Source organism: Leopardus geoffroyi, chromosome D3 (assembly GCF_018350155.1).
Source record: "Leopardus geoffroyi isolate Oge1 chromosome D3, O.geoffroyi_Oge1_pat1.0, whole genome shotgun sequence".
In the NCBI taxonomy this organism is placed as follows: domain Eukaryota; kingdom Metazoa; phylum Chordata; class Mammalia; order Carnivora; family Felidae; genus Leopardus; species Leopardus geoffroyi.
Genome location: NC_059339.1, coordinates 2,022,952 through 2,045,064, shown reverse-complemented (window position 1 = coordinate 2,045,064; position 22,113 = coordinate 2,022,952). Strand labels below are relative to the sequence as shown.

At 60.6% G+C, this 22,113-nt stretch overlaps 1 protein-coding gene across 23 annotated transcripts in view; it reads right to left on the bottom strand.

The window, feature by feature from the left end:
- The window catches only part of RIMBP2 (RIMS binding protein 2), a 227,505-nt gene that overhangs the window by 68,533 nt on the left and 136,859 nt on the right, over positions 1–22,113 (bottom strand). For 22 of the 23 annotated variants that reach the window (XM_045459510.1, XM_045459508.1, XM_045459509.1 and 19 more), the window contains 2 exons: positions 21,510–21,632; positions 5,119–5,223 (listed from right to left, as the gene is read on the bottom strand). In XM_045459510.1, coding sequence (XP_045315466.1) covers positions 5,119–5,220 — 102 coding nt within the window. In that variant the 5' untranslated portion in view covers positions 5,221–5,223; positions 21,510–21,632. Of the gene's footprint in view, positions 1–5,118; positions 5,224–17,868; positions 18,163–21,509; positions 21,633–22,113 lie in introns of those variants that run through there. The other variant, XM_045459515.1, reaches the window with a different exon arrangement.

Sequence of the window (22,113 nt, the reverse complement as noted above, 5' to 3'; positions counted from 1 at the left end):
CTGGTGAGGATGTGGCAGGCGAGGGCATCGCGGGTGCTGTGGACAAGGGGCCAGCAGTCACGGAACTGGGCTGGGGGCTACAAGGAGCCTCACATCTGAGCTGAGGAAGCGGATGAACAGACAAGGGACGGCGTGCCCTGCGGGAGCACAAGGGACTGGAGCAGGGGCCCCACTGACTGAACGCAGGGTCAGGGTCAGTCTGTGATCCTCTGTCATCCACAACAGCGAGATCCCAAGCATCCAGGGAAAGCACTCGGACCGTAGGCAAAGCACGGGTCACGACACGCGTGGTGGGCTCAGCTTCTCTCGTGGCACAATCCGGGGACAGTGCAGGGAAAGCCACCGTTTCACACGTGGGAGCAGCTCTGAACCACAGGAAAATCGGTCAGGTCTACAGATGAATTTTAAATACGGAAAAGCCCTTAGACTATTGTCACGGCTACCGTAATCAGGCAAGGACGTCACTTGCACAAGAATTCCAAAGTCTGAAGCAGCAGAGAGGCTGGGGTCTGGGCACCGGTCACCCAGAGAGGGCTCGGGGTCTGGGAACCAGACTTCTGGGGGACCAGCACTCACAGGTCGTGGGGAGGGCGGAGCCACGTCTCAGCGATCCCTTCCACAGGCATTTACGGATCGCAGCTCTTTCCCCGTCCGGCGCCTTCGGCGCCTCACTGGCCGTGTTTGCTGAGCACCTGCTACATGCGGGGTGGTGTTCTGGGAGTGCAGACACTCCTCTCTGGAAACAGACGATCGGCAAGTCTATGGCAGTGAGCAAATGACACATCGCTCCATGGGGGCGGGGGCAGGGAGGGAGCCCGTTTCAGGCAAGTTGGCAGGGCAAACGCTTCAGACACAAAGGTAAGCCAGCTCTGCATCATCCAGGGACCAGGCATCCTAGGCGGAGATCCGAGAGGGGGCCGATCTGGTGTGGCCAAGAACAGAGAGGCCAGCGCGGCCGCAGCCTGACAAGGGAAGCAGGGGTCGCGGGAGACGAGGAGGCCGGGAGCCGGAACTCAGGAGAGGCGAGCAGGCCTCCCGGGCAGTGGGTCAGGGGCGGTCGGTGGTCGTCCATCAGCCACGCACAAGAGGACTTTGCACATCTAGAACGTTCAGTGTCGCTGTCCCGACTGTCACTGTCCGTGGCCTCTTCACACCCTGCCTCCCTCACTACTGTGTCACTAGCCCCCGAAACATCACCGACGCAAGGTGCTTGATGATTCCTGAGTTGTTTGTTGAATGGATGAAAGCAAGGATTCTGGACTGAGCTCTTGGTCCCCTGATTTCCAGGACAGGGGTCCCACAGCAGAGCCCAGGCCCCTGGCTGCCCAGAGACGGGGCTGTGCCCTACTCGGCTGCCTTTTGTATTTTGAGAGCCTGCCTCCACCCAGCGACCAGAGCCGCGGGCCGGCCGGATGGCCTTACCGTACCCAGATTCTCACTCCGACAGTCTTGGGCGCTTGAATCTCGCTTTTGTTGATTCGACAACGTTTCCGCTTCCTTCTCTCGAGCACCGCGTTGGGCAGACGGAGAAGCTGAGCTTCCAGGGGGTGGGAGGCACCCCAGGGAAGGTGTGGGTCCCGGGTCCCCACCAGAGGTGAGGCTGAAGCCACGCGTGAGCCTCCAGGCACCGCCGTGTTTCCAGGGAAATGAGACACCTGCCTCCCCCAACACGTGCTGCCCAGCAAAGAAAGGGACACGGCAGGATCCAGGACAGCAGGCCATCCGACAAAGCAGAGACAGGTGTGAAGGGCGGCCCCCAGATGCGGGCGAAGGGCATCCCAGGCCCAGCCCTGCATCCCCAGGAGAAAGCGGTGCGGGTGGAGGGAGGCTGGGGCTCCAGGCAGGAGACTCCTGGGGCGAGTGGGGTGAGCGCCTCCCCACGGGTGACCATCCTGAGAGGACTTTGGCAGCTCTGGCAGAGAGTCTGGGGGAGAGGGAGGGGCGGACACACAGGACTAAGCAGACCCACAGAAAGAGCCAACTAACTCCGCGGAAAAGGCAAGGCCGTGCACAAAAGGACACCCCGCCATCTGCAGAGCCGGGCAGGGCAGGTGACGAGCAGGTCCTGCCAAGGCCGCCGTTCGACTCGGAATCTGTGCCGAGGCACCGAGGGGTCAGAAGGAGGGCTGGATGAAGGCAGTGGGTTCACAAGCCAGCGTGGAGAGCTAGTGTGGCAGCTGACACACACAGTCAGGACTTAGACCCCCAGGACCAGACGGGGTCGCCCCGGGAGCCAGCGTAGACGGGAGAGGAGATGTGGTCTGCGGGCCGAGTTGTGGGGAATGCCCGGGACATTTATGGGGGATCCGCGTGGACGGAAGATGACCAGAGAGGGTGGTGTCCTGGAGCAGGGAGGGACGGACCACCCAAAACTGCTCTGGGTCAGAGAGGAGGAGGAGAGAGGACCGGCCCTTGGCATGACGTCCCTCTGTGGGTGACAGCGAGAGCCACTTCATCGGCAAGAGGAAGGTGGGGGTCCGGTGGGGAGCTGGCTCAAGAAAGCCGGGGAGCTGTAGTCAGACAGGACACCCAAACCACTCTGCTGTCTCGCGGGACTCAGCCTTGACCGCGGATGGTTCTGGTACTTTTACTGCGGTAGGGGGACAAGAGCCAGACCTCAGTCGGCCCCGGGCCTTACGGGGCAGCATCCTGCCCTGGCGGGTTCAGCGCAAATCGTTTGTACTGCTTACGAGCCGTACGGCATTCGGCAAGTTCCTTGACCTCTACGGAATTCAACTTCCTCGATTCAGAAATGGGATGATGATGATACACACTGTAGGGTCGTGACAGGCTCGAACCGAGGTCACTCTTGTTAAACACCGTCCCCGGCCTCCTTTAGGGTAGAGACGCCATTTGTTTCCTTAGCCCTTTCTCATTCCTGTGACACGTGACCCCGCGACTTCCCAGCTCCGGCGTCCCCCCTCCCCGCCCCCGACACTGGCCCAGCCTGTCCATAGGTCTTTGCGGCCCTGCGATGTTTACGTGGAAAGGAAATGCCCCCTCCGCAGTCTTTTTCCCAGAAAATGACAACATGGATGATGGGTCACCTGAGGGTGTCACGACGTCCACGGCTGTTCCTCCGAGTACAACCTGGAGCCCCTCCTCCCATCGTGATGCACCTGAGCCTGGGTCTCAGCACGTCCAGAACCACATCAGCCACGGCAGTTTCTCTCCAGATCCACACCGATGTCTGAAGCCCAACGGGCCCAGACCAGCCTGGACATCCCCGCACGCCCCTCCCCCTCCTACCACGGCCCATGAGCAGACCGGTCACCCTCCTGATTGGTACTGGGATGTGTCTGCGTGTCCCCTCTGCAGCTGCTGCCCCAGTCCCGGACACCAGGCTTCACGGCCGCGGCTGACGGGCCTCCCTGCCCGTCACACCAATCCCCAGCGCGATGCTCGAAGAGGGTGCATCAGACCCGCTAACCCCTGCCTCAACCCTCTGCCTCGGAATGAGGTCAAGCTCCTGCAGAGCACCCGGGGCTCGGTGGCACCTGCCAGGGATGCCCCCCCTGCCTGCCGGGCATGACCTGTGTCCTCCTGGGGCCTCCTTCCCCGGGCACAGGGGACTCGAGCACTCATACGACCCATGCCTCCCACTGACCTAAGCTTCACGCTGGTGGGGCCCTGCCCGGAGCCCTGCCCTCAAGACCTTGCCCTTCAAATGCTCTAACACTCAGAGCGATAGGAAGTTACAAAGTTACCGTGCTTTGCACCAGTTTCTCCTCCTCTGCTCCCACCACTGGTGAGGCATCAGTGGGTCCAAAAGAGAGACTGAGATGAATGCAGGGGAAGGACACAGGAATGTGGACGAGGTACCGGGGAAGAGGAACAACAGGACCGGCTCTGGTGCACGTTCCCTGGCATCAGACGCTTCGTAAATAAAACTCCAGGCTCCCGGAGAATGCGCTGCTGAGAAAAAGCGACCTGTCGCCCTCCCGGCAGGATGTCTGTGTTTCCGCAGGCTCAGTGTGTGTGCAGGAGGCGCCGGGCCGGGGCTGCGGCTTCGGGGGCCGCGGGGAGCAGGTGCCACAGGGCAGCTGTGTCCAGGCACCCAAAGTCCCTTCCGTGCGGAGAGCAAAGGAAAGAGCCATGTCGCTGCCCGGACGCCCACGAGCGATACCTTTCTGGACGGCGTGTGACACCACGTCGCTTCTCGGTGCGCCGGCCAACGTATCACGGCAGGCAGTCCGGCCGACCGTCCCCATCAGCACCGGCTTCGTGACGTCCATCCTCGACACGCGGTCCCAATAAACGAGTGGAGAAGCGGCCTCGGGAGTTCCCCACCTGGTGCGAAGCGTGCTCCCAGGCTCCGCGGGGAGAGGCCGTGCCAGCAGATTCCTTCCCTTCGCTGGCCGGGTGGGACACGGGGCCTCGGGAAGGAAACGAGACCCAGCCCTGGGACCCCGAGCCCCACGTGGAGAGAGACACGAGGACCATCGCCAGTGACGGAGATGAGGCGGGGACGCCCCGCGATCTGCTCAGTCCTCCCCTCTGTTTTTTCTTTTTCCTCCTCGTTTCTTAACCTCTCCTTCTCTTCCGTCTTTGTGCTCTCTCCCTCTCTCTTCCTCTGCTAATAAGACCATGCTGTAAACGTTGCCCTGAGACTTGGTTTGCTCAGTTAACGACAGACACATCACAAAACTGTCCCCCAACGCAGCGGATGTAAACCTGAATTACTCCTTTCAAGATGACGCCGTCCTGGTCCGCGGTCCGGGTGTACCACAGTGCAAACCCCCGCCCTCGGAGGGGGGTTCCCCACCCCCAGCCCACACAGAGCAGTGCAGAAAAAACAAACGGACTCGAACAGGGCATTCTGCCCGAGTGGAAGGTCGCAGGGTCAAGATCACCGCCGCTGGCAGGCTGCTCGTGCCCAAGGCTGAAACCACTCACACCCACAGCCGCCACGGGAGCGTGCTTTTCCCCACAAGCCCGCCAGCATTGCGTGTTCGCGGGCAAGCACGGGAACCTGGGTCACTCGGGAGTACAGATGCCCGAGACGTCCCCGCAGCGGGAAGGAGGGGAGCCGCTCTCTGCCGGCCTGGGAGGGAGACTTGGGTGGGCAGCCCCCCCCCCCGCCTCGTGCCCCCCGCCCCGGGCGCGCCCTCCGCTCACCTTCTGCAGCAGGTCGATCTCCTGCTGTTTGGCGTGGAGAACGGCCAGGGCCTGCTCATGCTCCAGCTCCAGCTGCTGCCGGCGTTCCGCGGCCTCGCGCATGTGCTGCAGGGGGACAGGGTGAGGTCGGGGCGGGGGCTGGGAGTCCCGCTCTGGCTGTCCCGGCCCCCTCCCCTTCCTGGGATGCCAGCAAGCCCTCCCCCCTGCCCTCCCTTCTCTTTCAGATGCCATGGGCGCGCGAGCTGAGGTGAATTCCTCCCCCGTTTCCCGTGAGTGACAGCCAGAGGTTAGAGATCTCTGCCGCCACGGTGGGTCTGGTTCTGAGCCTTTTAGGGTGATGTGGGCCCTGTAATCCTCCTAATCTTCTAGGAGACGGGCACTATCACCGGCCCCATTCTCCACGGGGGAAACTGAGGCACAGGGAGGTCGTCCTCGCTCATCACTCAGCTGGCAAGTGGCCGTCCGGGGTTCAAGTCAGGCTCGAGGGAGCCTGGGAATCTCGGGTTTGGGCACTGTCTGCTGGTAAAGCCACACTGGCCTCCTCCCAGCTGCTGGAACTTTCCAAGCATCTCTGGCAGGTGCCTGTGGGGACAGCACAGCTACCGCGGTGGCAGTGCAGACCCGCCTCTGCATTTCGGGGCAGTAAAGGGGCAGCACACGGCACTGAACAGCCACACTGCCAGGGTTCAAATCCCAGCTCTGAGCTTGGGCTGGCGATTTAACCACTTCGTGCATTTTCTTCTCCTGGATTAATTACTCACGAGCAACAGCCATTTGTCAGCGGCCAATTACCGGCAAGCGACGTGACTGGTGTTGATGAGTTAGTTACGAGTCAGCCCCCGCCCCTCAGAGCTATTGCGCACGTCTCACGAGTGGGGAGCAGCGCCTGACAACGTCCCAGGTCACTTGCCGCCCGGAGCATCACTGAGCCCCATCCGGCCCCACCAACCTCGTGCACGTGGTGCGGCCCTAAGCCCCGTGCCGCCGCCCTGGCAGCTCCAGATACACAGGGAACCGTGGAGCCTGCAGGGAGCAGGGCCTCTTCCCACGGGACAAGCGGCTGGGACCACGGCACCGCTAAGACGGCGGCCGAGAAGCAGCTTCGCCGCCGTCTACAGAGCACTCGCTGTGCTCACACAACCCCGTCTGATGCTGGCGGCAGCCAACGGGCCCAGAGAAGCCCAACAACTTGCCCAGGGCCACACAGCACAGCCACGGCAGCGCCTGAAGCCCTTCCCGGGGGTGTCAGGCCTCAAAGTCATGGCCCCGCTTACTCACGGACCTTTCCTGGCCTGGGGCCGCTACCAAGAGCCGTCTCCACTGTGAAACGCCACCGGGGGCTCGGGAGTGTTTTCAGGCTCCCGGAGCCAACCTGCTTTGCATGAATAATTAAGCGGCTGTTTAATGACACCATTGTTCCAGCTAATTTCTGCGCTTCTGTTTATTTTGGAATCTGCACGGCCACGTGCGGCCTGTGTAATCTTTATTTAGCTCCGGGAAGGAAGCGATTAGTGGAAGGAGGAAACCACTTTGCTTACGAGGGTTCAAGGCTTCGTGAGAAACACGGAGCGAACACGGAGGGGGTCTGAGCGTGCGGCCACAGGGTGCGGGGTCCGGGGTCACGGGGTGAGGCGGGGCCGTGGGCCCCTCGTGGGCTTCTTGCCTGGATGCCCAGGGCACGAAAACCACGGGGACAGAAAGGGCTTCCACGCGTGTCAGGCTGATGACCCAGTCAGCTGGAGGAGCTGTCCGGAATACACACGTGCAGACAAACACGTGTCCCTCGCGGGTACGGCGTCTGAGGCTCACCGTGATGCCACGGCAGGAGAGCACAGTGGCGGGAACTCGGATCGCACGTGTCCCTTCATCCCCCCCCCCCACCCCGGCTGCCTCCCTTCTCAGCGACGCAGCTCCAGAGGCATCCACCCCCTCGCTCCCTGCTCCTTACCCCTCTGCTGACACCCCTCCCTGACATCCCCCAGGACGGCCCCGCTCCGCTCCTGCCCGGAGCCCCACGTCCACGCCTGCCCACCTCCCTCCCTCCTGCGTGGTCCCTCAACACAGGGGGGGCCGCCAGACTCCTTCCCGTGTGGCCGTCCCGCATCACAGCTGGACTTGCCATTTATAAGCTCACGCTTCCAAAGGAAACGCTTATGTCTTTGCTCATAGCCAACTGCCCACTCACCCTCTCCACGTGCACGGACAGGAGGAATCTCAAATTTAGCCTGTGCAAAACTGAGCTCTGGGTTTTCTCTCCCAAACCACCCTCCTCCTCCCCCCGCCCCCCCCCCCAGGCTGCCCATCTCGGCAATGGCACCACCATCCACCTGTCTCTCCAGACAACCAGCTGGCTGTCGTCCCTGGTCCCCTGTCCCTTCCCACTCAACATCCAGAGCTTTGCGAGATCCTTCCGTTTGGATGATCTTCCATATCGCCAGGCCAGCCGCCGTCACCTCTGACCTGGGTCGTAACCACACACACGGCTAGCTGGTCTTCCTGCCCCCGACAGGCCCCCCCCCCCCGCCAGTGAGACCAGGGTGTGCTCTCCAGGACAGAAGTCACCCCACGGCTCTATGTGTCCACCCGACTGCGTAGGGGTGCCCAGAGAGCTGGGGAAGCGTTCCGTCTGGGCGCTTCTAGGAGGGGTTTCCAGAAGACACTGGCATTATGAACGGGTGGGAGAGGAAAGGAGCCCATCCCGCCATCCACCCCTCTGGGGACCCTGAAGGACAAAAAGGTGGCAAAGGGCCAATTCGCTCTCTCTGCCTGTGTGGAGACACATCCGTCCTCCTGCCCTTGGACACCTGTGCTCCTGGGTCTCCTCCTTCCAGACTCGGGTCGGGACTTCCAGTCGGACCTCCAGACTCAGACTCGTGGACCACAGATCAAGGGGCTTTTCACCCTCCATGACCGCGTGAGCCATTTCTCACGCTAAATCTCCTCTCACATCCGCGGACCTATAAATATCCGGTCGCTTCTTTCCCCGGGGGGACCCTGACGCACCTGCTCCTGTCTGAAGCACTCAGTGGGTGCCAGAAGCTTCCAGAACAAAACCCAAACGCTTTCCCGCAGCCGACGGGCTCCTCTGTGACAGGACCACTTCTCTGCCTCACGTCTTACTTCCCCCTCTTCACTGCGTCGGCCACACTGGCGTCCCCCCCAGCTCGCCGTCGCACATCACAGAGCGTACCACTCCCAGCGCCTGAGATGCCGGCCCGTGTCCCCCCCGTGGCTGCCCGCCCCCCCCCCCCCCCCCCCCCGCCACAGCACTTATCCTGGCCAGAGATGACCGCGTTTGTACGTTTCCCCTCTGTCCTCCCTCCTCCCGCCTTGTGCTGAGGTCCCGAGGCTGCCGGACACACCTCGGTCGACTGATACCCGCAGGGCCTAGCGGCGTCCAGAATCCAAGGTTGTGTGGGAGCCCCTCCCCTGCGGCCCCGCCCGCGCCGCTGGCGGGTCTCCGTCACCACTCTGCACGTGACATGACGCGGCAGCACCCTCACTCCCAGCGCGTCATCGGCACCACCTCGAATGGGACATACGCGGTATCATTGCCCCACACGCGCCGTCTGCAACGTTCTGCGTGGCGGCTCTCATCCGCGTCGTGCCCTTCTATTTCTGCGCCAGTCTCACTTTCTCGAAGGCTACAAACGAATGGGACAGCCACAAACACATTCCCGTTTCGCTTCTGACGTCACCCCTCGACTCAATACTTGACGTTCCAGACACGAGGTAAAAGGGAAGCACACACGTCTTCGGGGCTATCGTTCGCCTCTGTCTTCCCGGTTTCTACGGAGACCTCGGCGGGCGGGTGACGGACGAGCGGCTTTGACATCGTGGCCTTCCCCGTTTCCCTTACCGTTCAGGCTTCTCAATCAGCCCCTAGGCAGGCCACCGAGTGCCCCCACGGTGGCCAGCTTTGGGGTCCCAGGAACAACTTCGAGGTCATTTCCGCCTCCCTGACTCCGATTAGGGTGGTCCCTGTGCCCAGGGGTTTGCTTCCCTCCTAACTATTCACACACCCACCTGTGCCCCAGGCCCAATCAAAGTTCACCTTCCCTGGACCCACACGGAAGCAAGCAGCAAGAAAAGACAAAGACAGACTATTCTTGGTGACCTCATCAGAGCACCGTGATTCAGCCATGCCTGAAGCTTAACCTCTCTCTCCTGTTTCCTACTTTACAAACTAATGCTTTTTCTCTTTTGTTTCTTCAAAGTATTTGACATAAGTTTCGGTGAACTTTACCCCAAATTGTCCAAACTAAAATATTTTTCAACAGCATTTACGGCTGCCACAAAATTTAATTCCATAACGTCTCACATTATGCACTGACGCTTCATGATTTTTTAGTCTTGCTTCTCAAAATAAAGAGACAGCTGGTGGATCATGACAGCTTTGGGGCTGTTTCAATTCCCTGTTCGGGGTACGAAACAGCCAGAGAGCCAAAGGAGCTTTCCAGAAGTAACTGACACCATCTCCGCAGCAGAAAGAGTATAAACTGGAGGTCAGGGAGGTCAGGGACCCAGGGGGACAGCAACCAAGCCCTCTTGTACTGTAGATTGTGCAGATACGCCCTTCTTGTCCCTGCAAGCAGACTGCTGGCCTGGTCTTCCCAGCCCCAGACATCGGCATCCTCGCCGTAGCCAGGCACAAGTTCTGGAAGGACTGCTGTGCTAAGCGGTTCACACACACGACCCACGGCCTCTTCACAACCACCCCCGAAGCAGGCAGTATTTTCACTCCCATTCACAGAGAGGGAAACTGAGGCCCAGGGAGGTGAAGCAACCTGCCCGACGTGGCCCGGCGAGGAAATGATCAAGCAAGGACCTGAACCCAGACAGCCCAGCTCCCCGCTCCCCAGGAGGCTTCCCAAGGGACCCTCCCGTGCTCGTGGGAGGCTCCCTGCGAGAGGAGCCGAGGGAGCGCTTTGCACGCACCGCCTCCGAAGCTCTCAGGCCGCTGGACCCACGTGCACATCTCCCGGGAGACGGTTCACACTTTCACCCCTCCCGTTTCCTGAGCCGAGAGGATTCCGGCCGTCCCTGGGAGCACTAGGGGCCACGAGTTCTCACGGAGTCTGAAAACCCCGGCCCTCCCCCGAAGACAAAGCTCCCGCCAAATTCCCAACATTTGCCTTCACTTCCTTTTACCAACAGCCTCCCAACGGCAAGGCCACGTGCTGCGTTCTACCGGAACGTTTCGCATCTAGAAAGTACCAAGGGTTATTCGCCACAGCAGGAAACGCCTGTCGAAAGCGCTCTGTCTGTGGCGCGATTTATTTCTCAGGTGGCGACGCTACAGCTGGATGTCGACATCAGCGCCAGCACTTAAGTGGCCCGCCTTCCCAGCGGGAGCCTGGACGCCAGACAGCGCGATCACGCGTGGAGCAAACCGCGCTATCCCTTCGGCGTCAGGGCAGAGGCGGATTCGTCTTCTGCTCCGGGTCCTCCCTGCCTGCGCAAAGAAGTTACGGAAACACCAATTTCCCTTTGGAACAAGAGTTACCGGCGACGCGCTGACCACCACATTTGGGCTCCCGGACACACAGCGGCAATAAGGTGGCATCTCTGCACACACTCTCTTTCCACACGACGCCTGGCGGCGAGAAGAGCATCTCCTGAGCTCACGTCTTCAGACGTGAGGAAGGGGAAGCACTTGAAGCTGTCTGTCCCCCGGGTCCTGTGACGTCCTGTCCCATCTCTGCAACTCAGACTCGTTCATGACGAGAACCAGCACGGACACAGAGCCGCGTACGTCTGGGAGCTGAGACGGGTCTTAGCCGGAGGACCTGTGTCTCGTGCTGCAAAACACTGGGAGGTGGGGAAGCCCCTCTGACAAAACCCTGGTACTTTCCCCACTCCCCACGTGTCCTTAGTCCCGCGGACTGGCCCCCGCTCCCCATGGGACCCCAGAGGAGGCAGAGACACAGGGACAGGGGCACTCGACCTGAGCAGAGTAGTTCAGGCCCCTCCTCCCGGTGCCCAGCGGCCCCAACTGCGGCAGGCGGAGGGTACGGTCAGCCAGAGTGCACGCAGGGGGCTCTCAGGAAGGGGCCTCCCCGGGCCCCGACACGCCTGTTTATCAAATGGAGGGAAAACCCCGTCTTCCCAAGGCTGTGGCGAGGGCCGGATGAAGTATTTATTAATTCCGGGGGACCTACCCACAGTTATGTTTAATGTAACGACCAGTGTGGTTTAAGTGTGCCATTTTATTACCTGTTTCCATTTTTTCTGTCCTTTTTCGTTATTCTACTTCCCCTTCCCTGCCTTCTTGTGGGTTGTCTGGACGGTTTCCAGCATTTTACTTCAACGTATCTATTGAGTGTTTGGCTATAAATTTTTATGTAACTTTTAGTGGTGGCTCCAGGCATCTCAATACACACGTTTATGTTTAAGAAACCTACTCAGCGGCGCCTGGGTGGCTCAGTCAGCTAAGCGTCCGACTTCGGCTCAGATCATGATCTCACAGTTCGTGGATTCCAGCCTCACATCGGGTCTCAGAGCTCAGTCTGGAGCCTGTTTCAGATTCTGTGTCTCCCTCATTCTCTGCCCCTCCCCTGCTCGTGTTGTGTCTGTCTCTCAAAACTAAACAAACATTAAAGACAAAAAAATCTACTCAGAACGATAACGCACCTCCCAGGTGCAGTGTAGAAACACAGCTTACTTTCCCGCTTTACGTACTGGTTGTCTCAGGTACGACTAAATCCAAATACACGAAAAACCACGGAGAGGTGCTCAATGTTGAGAGTCTAAACTCACAGGTACATGAGCCCTGGGGAGGTGACCCACGAGTGGAGGTTTGGGGGACGGGTAGGAACAAGGCATTCCATACACAGGGAATGGTGTGTGCAAAGGTCCCGTGGTAGAAAGAATCAAAGCGAGCGTGAGGGTAAAGGAAGGCTGGTGTGACCGTGGCCTGGTCAGGATGAAGAAGGACTGCGTGCTTCTGGACACAGCAGCTGGGTGGGCGGGAAAACGGAGAATCAGTGAGGCTGGACTTCTCATTTTAGGGGCTGCGGGCTCCTGCTGAGACGTGCTTTACCTCCTGGATACGTGCTTTCATTTAGCCAAAAATAATTACGGGACACTTATTCCGCTAACGAACAAGTCAAAGATGAGTTCTGTTCTCGTGAAGCGTACGTTCCACAGTGGAGGAGAGGCGCAGGAAATAAACAGGCAACCTAGCAAATAAGTCAGAGTTTCAGGGACCGATAAAAGCTGGTAGCCAGGCCGGGGGGTGTGCAGAGGGAGAAGGAGGGAGCAGAGACTCTACTCAAGCTGGTGCGGGAGGTGACGTGTGGCCGAGACCCACAGGACGACAAGGCGCCAGTCAAGCACAGCTTCAGGGAAAGCTCACTGAGGCAGCAGCCGGCCTGGTGTGCATCTCTGTGGTGCAGGGGTACACGGGCCGGGTGGTTAGAGGTGAGGGAAGCGGGCAGATCTGGAGCAAATGAGGCAATCCCCCTGGCACGGTCAGTGTGCACGCAAACCGGCATGGCACAGCCCTCGCTTGAATACACATTTTGGCCGCTAGTGTGGACCTGACTCAGTTTTCACGGACGGCACGCTGATCCGAAGTATCCCTTTCGCTGGTGCAGGACGGGACAGGACACGTGTGCGTCCACACCACCAGCCAGCGAGCACGCGGCCGCTTGCAGAGCCTCTCCCCACGGAGATGGAGGTGGACGGGGAAGCTTCCAGAGCAGCAAATTTCCTGTTTGCGGCTAGTGTCTGAACATCCAGACAATACTATCGCTGTCTGGATCAGGCCCATCCAGGGTTTTGCTGGAGACGGAGCCCTAAACGTTATTCTCATGTTGCAGAAAAACCGTGGAGGGTGTTATTGGTGTTTGAGAATCAGAATTTAGAAAAGGAGCCACAAAACATTAAATACAGCTGATAACGGCAGCAGGTCCAGGGACGCATGTCCACGGGCAGGTGCGCGGATACGGGAGGGGCCCGGGGAAGGAGCCGCGGAGGAGGAAGATTAGTTGTTACTCTGAGAATCACTTGTTAATCCCAGATAATCAGTTGTTCGTTAACAAAATAAGCCTTACGTTACCTACGTTTAAATGGACTAATCTGTTGATTACGCGAACAAAATCTGGTCCCCAATGCTTTTTCCCTTTTCCTTTAAATCGTAAACCATAACACGCTGAGTTTAATTAATCAAAAACATTTTTGCGCGCTCAGGTCAAACTTGCAGACTTGGCACAGGGTGCCGTGAATTCCGGCCGGTCACTGAAGGGAGACTGAGCGGGCTCACGGCGAATCTGCTGCGGGCATCCCGCGTGTCGGACCAAGAGCGTGCAGGACGGCCTCGACCAAGCCATGATTTTAAAAGAAGGATAGGGGGCGCCTGGGTGGCCCAGTCGGTGGGGCGTCCGACTTCGGCTCAGGTCATGATCTCACGGTCCGTGACTTCGAGGCCCACATCGGGCTCTGTGCGGACAGCTCGGAGCCTGGAGCCCGCCTCCGATTCTGTGTCTCCCTCCCTCTCTCTCTGCCCCTCCCCTGCTCGTGCTCGATCTCTATCTCAAAAATAAATAAACATTAAAAAAAAATTTAAAAAAAAAAAAAATGAAAGAAGGATAAAACCCAGCCTCGCTCTGCAGTCTTTCTGGAGGGGGCCTGCAATCAGGTGTGGGCAGGGCCAGGCTCCCCCAGGGGCTCAGAGCAGGGCTCCTCTGCCGATGGCCACCAGCCCTTGGCGAGCCTCGGCCCCGTAACTCCCGTCTGGGCCCCGTCCTCCCGCAGTGTGCCTCCCACACCTGTGTCTCCAAACCCCCTTTTCTACACGGCAGGCTCGGGTAAGCTGCATCCTCCTCCCGTGGGGTCTCATCTTGCTGGGTTCCACCTACGGAGCCCTCTTCCCGGACAGGGTCCCCCAGCCAGGCTCTGAGCAGACGTGACCGTGGGGGACACCGCTCACCCCACTGTGCCGCCCTGCAGTTTCCACGGCTGCGGCCCCGCCCCCAGGAACTGCCCCCGGGTTGGGAGGGGGTGGTGGCCGTGCCCTCTCGGGGGGGACAGTGGTCCCTCCCTGCTTTGTGGCTCCTCAGCGGTGTGTGTTGAGCTCTCCTTGGGACAGGACGCTGTCCCCTGCCAGGGCTCTTGTCCTCTCCTGACTACAGAGGAACATCTCTGTTCTGTCTGACAAACAGAACCACCTCCCGGGCCCTGAACCAGAAGCCGGAGAAGACGGAGGCGGCTGTGCCTGGCTGGACGCATGACCGTGATGCCACAAGCGGCTCTCCCTTTCCACGGGAGCTGGTGGCACGTTAGGATCTAGAAGGCCGTGACCGTCGGGCAACGGGAAGTCCATGTGGAACACACCGAGGCCTTCTTGCAGAATATCCTAGAGCCTGAGAAGCTGGAGGAAGAAAACGTAGGTTTGCTCCCTTTTGCCACCAGGTCAGACGCTTGTCAGGACCGCTGGGCATGCGGGCGCAGAGCTCGGCACGGGGCGTCCATGACAGACTGCCCCCCAGCCAGGCTCGCGCAGGCCAGGAGCCGTGAGCGCTGCAGCGTCTTGTCCTCTTGGAGACGCTCTGTCTGTGCCAGGAGGAGACAGGGCTTGATTTGCGGCTGCGTGTTTGCAGAGCACTTGCAAACCCCAGAGAAGCAATCCGCCCCGACAAGCTCCCTTGGCTGCCGGCCTTCAAGTCCACGGCTATCCCCCGCGGCACAGAGAGCGTTGGCAACGGGGACGCTCACACTGCATTCACTCGTTCACCGATCTACTCAATCGACTGGTGTTTACTGTGTGCCCACCATATGCCAGATTTTGTCCTAGGCACTGAAACAGGCTCTCTCAAGTGTGTTACTTTTGGGAGGGAAAACCAACAGTACGCAAGTAAACAAAACAAACAAGACGGGGTGTCTTGAAGAAAACAGAATCAGGCAATGTGGTGGTGACGGGCAGGATGGTAGTTCCTGTAGAGAAGAGGGTCGGGAGAAGAATCGCCAAGGAAGGGACACGAGACCAAGACAGAAACAAAGTGCTGAGGGAAACAGCATTCCAAACAGCAAGTGCAAAGGTCCTGAGGTGGAAACAGGTGTCGTATGTTCCAGAAAGACAGAGAAGACCAGCATGGGTAGGCACAGGGTGAAGGGGGTCTGGATAGGAGCAGGGGTAAAGGACTAGGGGTGGGGGGGCAGAGGCTGGGGTCTGTAGTAAGAGCCCAGATTTTAATCTCTGGGCAACAAGAAGCATTTGCTAGGTGTAAACAGCAGTCTTGTGTTATTTTGCCAACATGGCTGTGGCTGCCGTGTGGAGAATGGGCTCTGGGGGATAACGCAGGGAGGGCACACCTGAAGGCCTCTGAAAGCTGAGGGCCTCACACTGTTGGCCATTGTGAGCAGGTCGCTTGCAAGTGACCGGTTCCACTGGGCAGACTTAAGAATATCCCATGCCTGTGTGTGACTCAGCCCACGCTCATTATGTGGCTTCTCTATGCCTGCGTGGGCACCGGGCATTCACTGATAAGCAGAAAAGACAGGGAAGCTGCCCACACGGCACCTATCGTCTCCTTGTGGGTGATCGGGACAAAAGCCATCACACAACAGGCACCACAAGTGCAAATGCCCTGGGGTGGATGGAGCGTGCCCAAAGGAGCGCTAGGAGGCCAGTGTGGCTCAGTCTTCAAGACCTGAGCTTTCCTGGCTCTTCCCTGCCTCCCTGACCTCATCTGCTTCCTATTTCTGCAACTCGGGCCCCTCATCGTTCCTCACACATGTCAGGCACCCACCCGACTCAGCCTCGGTACCTGCTCTGCACACTCCCTCCCACCCTCCCTCCCCCCAGGTCGCTGCCCACATGTCACAGCATCACGCAGCTTCCCCAAGCACTGCAGACAAACGGGCATTTGCGTCTTTACCCCTCGTTCTTCTCCCCACCTGACATAAACATTAGTTTCTTGTTAAACTTGGCTTGAATCGAGGGTGTGGACTTAGGTCTCTTTTCTCCAGCACCCGGAGTGTTTGGCACATATTAGGTGCCCGTTAAATACCGCTGAACGAACGCGTGTGTCCTTGGGTGTGGGTCCCGCTGGGTTTTTCAGCAGGGCGATTGCAGGAGCTCTTGAAGTGTCTGAGGCACCCCGAAACCCGTTTCCCCTTCCAATCGGCACACGGGGTCGTATTGTTCTGGCCGTTTGAGGCCTGTGCTACCAGGCAGCCCCTGGCACGGTAGACGGGTCTCTGGAAGGGCCGTGTGTCAGTGGACCCGTGATGTACACAGCCAATTACAGCCCATCAGAGAAGAGTCACGGGCGCCTTTAGCTAGACGGAATCACCAGCGCCCAGGCCAGTGGAAGATCGGTGATCTTTGGAAACAAAAAGAGGCAACTTAGGAACATGACCGACGGACTAATTATCAGTTGAGACACCCCGGGCACGGAGCCAGGGCCCGTAACTACACCGCACTAACATCCAGCGAGTGGGCCTCATTTACCGAGCGGCACGTCCCCTCTGCCGCCCATCATGTCGAGGGCTTTCACGATGGCGTCAGGCACGAGCCGACTGGGACCAGCAGGTGGTCAGGTGACAAGGTGCCAACAGTGACGTCCGAGCATCACACTCGAACCCCAGTGAACTGCTTCTGCCACGTGGGTCATCTGTAACTGAATGGAGCCGCCTTCTGGACGATCAGCAGCATGGTCTCTGGAGTGAGGCCATGGGGTTCTTCTGCACAAAGGATCCCACGGCGACCGGGCACCCCATCTCCAACACACGGTGACCGTGACCCCCGGCCCCCATCGCCGGTGTGCTGCATCACAGCGAAAACTTACAGCCCAGCCCTTGCCGTTGTCCTTGCCACCCCGTCTGTCCCGCCCCACATCCAGGCCCTGGCGAGGTCTGACTTTACCTCGGAAACCCACCTCTGGCTCTGCCCTGCGCCCCCCGGCGGAGGCCGCCCTTCCGGCGGGCTGGAGGGCGGCTCCCCATCCATCTCCCGCTCCTCACGCCAGGCTTCGCATGGCCACAGGAGGGACCCCTTCACAAACGGGACAGCAGATGCACTCTGTCACCCGCCAACACGCCGGTGGCCTCTGCGGTGAGCTGCCCACGCAGTGTGCCCCAACGCTGTCCTGCCCTGAGCCCACGAGCTTGGCGGGGGACCGCACAGCCCCACGAGCCCGGCTGGTACTCCGCCCCTTGCAACGTGCATGATCACGCGGCGCTCGGGAGCCGGAGGGAGCCCACCGGAGGACGGAGCAACCAGGCACGGAGCCGGTCACCCGCCCGGAGCCAGAAGATACCAGCCGAGAGCCGGCCGGCCGCGGGGAAGCATTCAGCCACTGCGGCCAAGAGGACACGCACCGCGTAGCCAACCCGCAGACTCGTGAGCAACGCGGGGGGCTGTTCCCAGCCACAGGCCTTGGGGTGCTTTGCGGCCCGGCAGTACTGCGACAATACGTGACCGATACAGTGTCCGACGACCTTCAGGACACGTTCCGTTACCTTGGAATTCTGCTTTGGCCTGGAGGCCTCTGCCCCAGCTGACCCCAGTCGGGTCATTTCCGCCGCCTGCCCCTCCCCCACCGTCTGCGCGCCGTCCCGCCGATCCCGGTGCGTGTCCAGCGGCGGCCGCCAGGCCCTGTGTGCTCCCCAACGCCCGCAGCGCTCCTCCCCTGAGCACTGCCAAGGCCCTCCGCGCAGCGGGACGTCCGGGAGAGGCCACCCCGCAGGGCCACCACATCCCTTCCCGCTCCTGCACCCTGACCCGTTTCCCTTCAGAGCACTCACCGCCGCCTGACGGCCTATCACCTACGCCGCTCTCGACGCTCTCTGTTGGCGCCACCCTGCCGGCCGCCGTGTCCCCGCGGCCTGGAAGGTGGGACGAGGTCAGTGCTCCGTCGACACTTGGGGGTGAACGGGGGACGCAGTTGTCACATAACTCGTGGGTTTGGGATCCGCCGTGCGTCTCGTCCACACAGTCGCCGCTGAGATGCGCGAATCCATCCCTTTCCCCTGACGGGAACACGGCAATTCGCAACGCACAGGGCGGCCACGCCCACACGCAGGGGCGACACGCCATCACGCAGGGCCGACACGCCCACACGCAGGGCCGACACGCCGTCACGCAGGGTGGACACGCAGGCACGCAGGGCCGACACGCCCACACGCAGGGCCGACACGCCGTCACGCAGGGCGTACACGTCCACACGCAGGGCCAACACGCCGTCGCGCAGGGAGGACACGCCCACACGCAGGGCGGACACGCCCACACGCAGGGCGACCACGCCCACACCAGTGCCAACATGCCGTCACGCAGGGTGGAGACGCCGGCACGCAGGGCCGACACGCCCACACGCAGGGCCGACCCACCCACACGCAGGGCGACCGCGCCCACACGCAGGGCCGACACACCATCACGTTGGGCGTACACACGAGCATACAGGGTGGACACGCCCGCACGCAGGGCCGACACTCCGTCACGCAGGGCGTACACGCCCACATGCAGGACCGACCCGCCGTCACGCAGGGTGGACACGCAGGCACGCAGGGCCGACACGCCCACACGCAGGGCCGTCACGCAGGGCGTACACGTCCACACGCAGGGCCAACGCGCCGTCACGCAGGGCGGACACGCCCACACGCAGGGCGACCGCGCCCACACGCAGGGCGACCACGCCCACACCAGGGCTAACATGTCGTCACGCAGGGCCGACACGCCCACACGCAGGGCGACCGCGCCCACACGCAGGGCGGACACACCGTCACGTTGGGCGTACACACGAGCATACAGGGTGGACACGCCCGCACGCAGGGCCGACACTCCGTCACGCAGGGCGTACACGCCCACATGCAGGACCGACCCGCCGTCACGCAGGGTGGACACGCAGGCACGCAGGGCCGACACGCCCACACGCAGGGCCGTCACGCAGGGCGGACACGCCCACACGCAGGGCGACCGCGCCCACACGCAGGGCGACCACGCCCACACCAGGGCTAACATGTCGTCACGCAGGGCCGACACGCCCACACGCAGGGCGACCGCGCCCACACGCAGGGCGGACACACCGTCACGTTGGGCGTACACACGAGCATACAGGGTGGACACGCCGGCAAGCAGGGCCGACAGGCAGGGCCGCCAAACTGAGGGCTGTTTGTAGGGACGAGGGACGGGACGAGGGACAGAACCGGGACACGTACATGTGTGCAAGGCCCTTGTGCCGAGGTTCAAGCCCGGGCTCAGGCGGGAAGGGCGGCGGGCTCCACGCCGCTGTCGAGACCCAGGACCGTCCACCTGCTGCAGAGGCAGGCGGGGACACACGGAGGTTTGGACACTTGGGAATTTCACACACCTGAAGCCATAAATGAGGCCTCTGCCCACAGAGAGGACCGGCCTTATTGTTCACTTTCCTAATCGTCTAGGGTGGGGTCGGCCGACAACGACGCGTCCCTCCCAGTCCCTGGGGCCCGGGAGTGTGTCGCGTCCCACGGCACAAGGACCCTGCAGGGGTAACGAAGGGTGTTGAGGGGAAACCGTGACCACACGATGGGCCCAACGTGACCACAGGGTCCGTGCACGCGGGAGGCAGGTGTCAGAGAGCAAAGAAGACGCCCCATCGCTGGTTTGCAGGTGGAGGTAGGGGCCGTGTGCAGCCAGAAGAAGGTGGAAAAGTCATGGAAGAGTCCCCGCAAAGCCTTCGGAAAGGAGTGCCCTGCCCACGCCCGGATTTGGGACGCCGGGCCCCCTGGACCGTAGGACACTTGGGTTCGGGCGGCAGCGTCTGTTACCCCAGCAGTGGGAAGCTTACCCACGGGGTTTTTCCGCCTCAGCACCACTTGATCGCCTGCCCTGTGCTCGTGGGGGTCCGTGCCTGCTGGACACCCAGAGCCCCCTCCCCAGTCGCGCCGATCACAAACGCCTCCAGACCGCCAGACGTCCCCTGGGCGGCAAAGTCACCCCTGCTGAGAACCGCTGCTCTGCACTACCCTTCACGACGACGCCAATCCAGCAGGCTGTCGGCAGAGCCCCAGGGCATGGCCGGGGATTCCCAGCCCAGCCGCCACGGGGTTCACCCAACACCGACTTTGTCCGGCACCAAAGGCAGAGTGGGACAGAGCACGCCTCGTGGCTTCAGAGACCTCAGGCGGTAGTCTGCGCTGTGGAGATGAACGGCTGCCCGGCAGGGCCTCATCTGTCCAGGGTGATGCTCTCGACGTACGACACGTGGTGGGAGGCAGGAGGTCCGAGCCAGCCCGGCCCGTCCTTCAGGGAAGGCGAGGTGGGCACAGGCTGACAGCCACATATGCAGCTGGGTTACCCCTCATGACCACCGGCGAGCAGGCCGTCTCTTTTTTTTTTTTTTTTTTTTTTTTTGAGAGCATGTGTGAGCACGGGAGGGGCAGAGAGAGAATCCCAAGCAAGCTCCGAGCTGTCAGCACAGAGCCTGGTGTGGGGCTCGAACTCACAAACCGCGAGGTCATGACCTGAGCGGAAACCCAGAGCTTAACCCACCGAGCCCCCAGCCATCTCTACCTTTAGGTGAGACAGCGCTCCCACACCATCAAGCTCACCCTCGGACGCGTACAGAGCAGGGGTTTCGGTAAATTCGCGAGGGTGGGTAACCATCACACAAATTCCAGCACATTCTGTCACCCCGAAAGAAAAGCAGCCGCTCCCCATTTCCCACCTCACCCCAGTCCCTCCCAGCCACCAATCTGCTTCCCTTGGAGATCCAACTGCTTCCCCAGATGGGGCCCCAGACAGAATTACAATCCCTTCTTGACTGGGGGCGGGGGCAGTGGGTGCTGGGCGTGGCGTGGGAACCACAAAGGACCCAGGCCACGGAGGTGCCACATTGCAGGACCGCAGGTGAGGACTAATTTATTCTTTTACGTTTTACAACGCTTTTCTTCAATGAGAATTCATTCAGCTTCACTCCGCACCATCGGTAGCAACCCCCCCCCACTCCCGTTAAACATTGACGGGGTGCCCAGTGCGTCAGAAATGCACGAGGACTGTCCCAGTTCCCTGCACCCCGATGAAGCCATTTTCCGACTTAGCTGTTCTCTTTATAACAAAGGTCATTCAACCTCTGAGGAGCAGCTTAAAATTCACGAAGTTTGGGACCGGCGTAGACGCCCCTGGTCCTCACCGCGAGGAAGCTCCATTTCTGCTCAGAGCCCCGCCTGGTGTCTCTCGCTCAGCTGTGTTTAGCATCCTAAGAAATGGGAATGCGTCATTGGTTTCACGGGACCGCTTCCAGAAACATTTGAATTTTTTTATTTATCGCTCTTGATGCCACGGAAAGGGTAAAAACAGCCCCGAGAGCCCTGAATTTGGATGGTGGCTTCAAACAGGGCTTCATCCGCCTTCCGCTCCTCAGCCTCGTTCCTCGCGCTGACCCTAAGGGAGGCAGAGGGTCCCCTCCTACCTTTAGGACCTGTTCTAGGTTCTCCAGCTTGGCTTGGAGCTGGCGTTTCTCCTTCACGGCCAAATCGCGTTCTCTGGTCACTATGGCAAGCACGTGCTGGAGCCAGGCATGCTCTGTTTTCACCTACAAGTAGCAGGGGGAGACAGAGGGGGGCCGTTTGTAACACGCACACCATCTGTGGGGTTTGTCGTCAGCTGGCGTCTGCCACTTTCTCCTCCGTGACTTTTCAGGGAGCCTTCCCCTCCCTCACCCTGGGTCACGGACTTCGTGGCGGGTCCAGCCCCGTCGGGGTGAACGCATGTGCCCAGGCTGGAGAATTAGCACACAACATCCCTCTTCCTCCTGCCTCCCCACCACGGCGACAGTGACCGGCTCAGGAGTAATGGGAATGTGACCCGGGGCCTGGCCAATCAGTGCTATCCCACCCCCTGATACAGCGACTGGTTGGAAGGGCCACGAGACCCCGTTGCATCCGTGGAGAATGAGACACCGGACTGGTACGGAAGCCTGGGAAGACACTTCCTCTTTTGACCCCGGACTAGGAAAGTTGAAGACAAAAGGATGGGTCTGGAGCCCCAGTTGCCATCAGGAAGGGAGAGTCCAT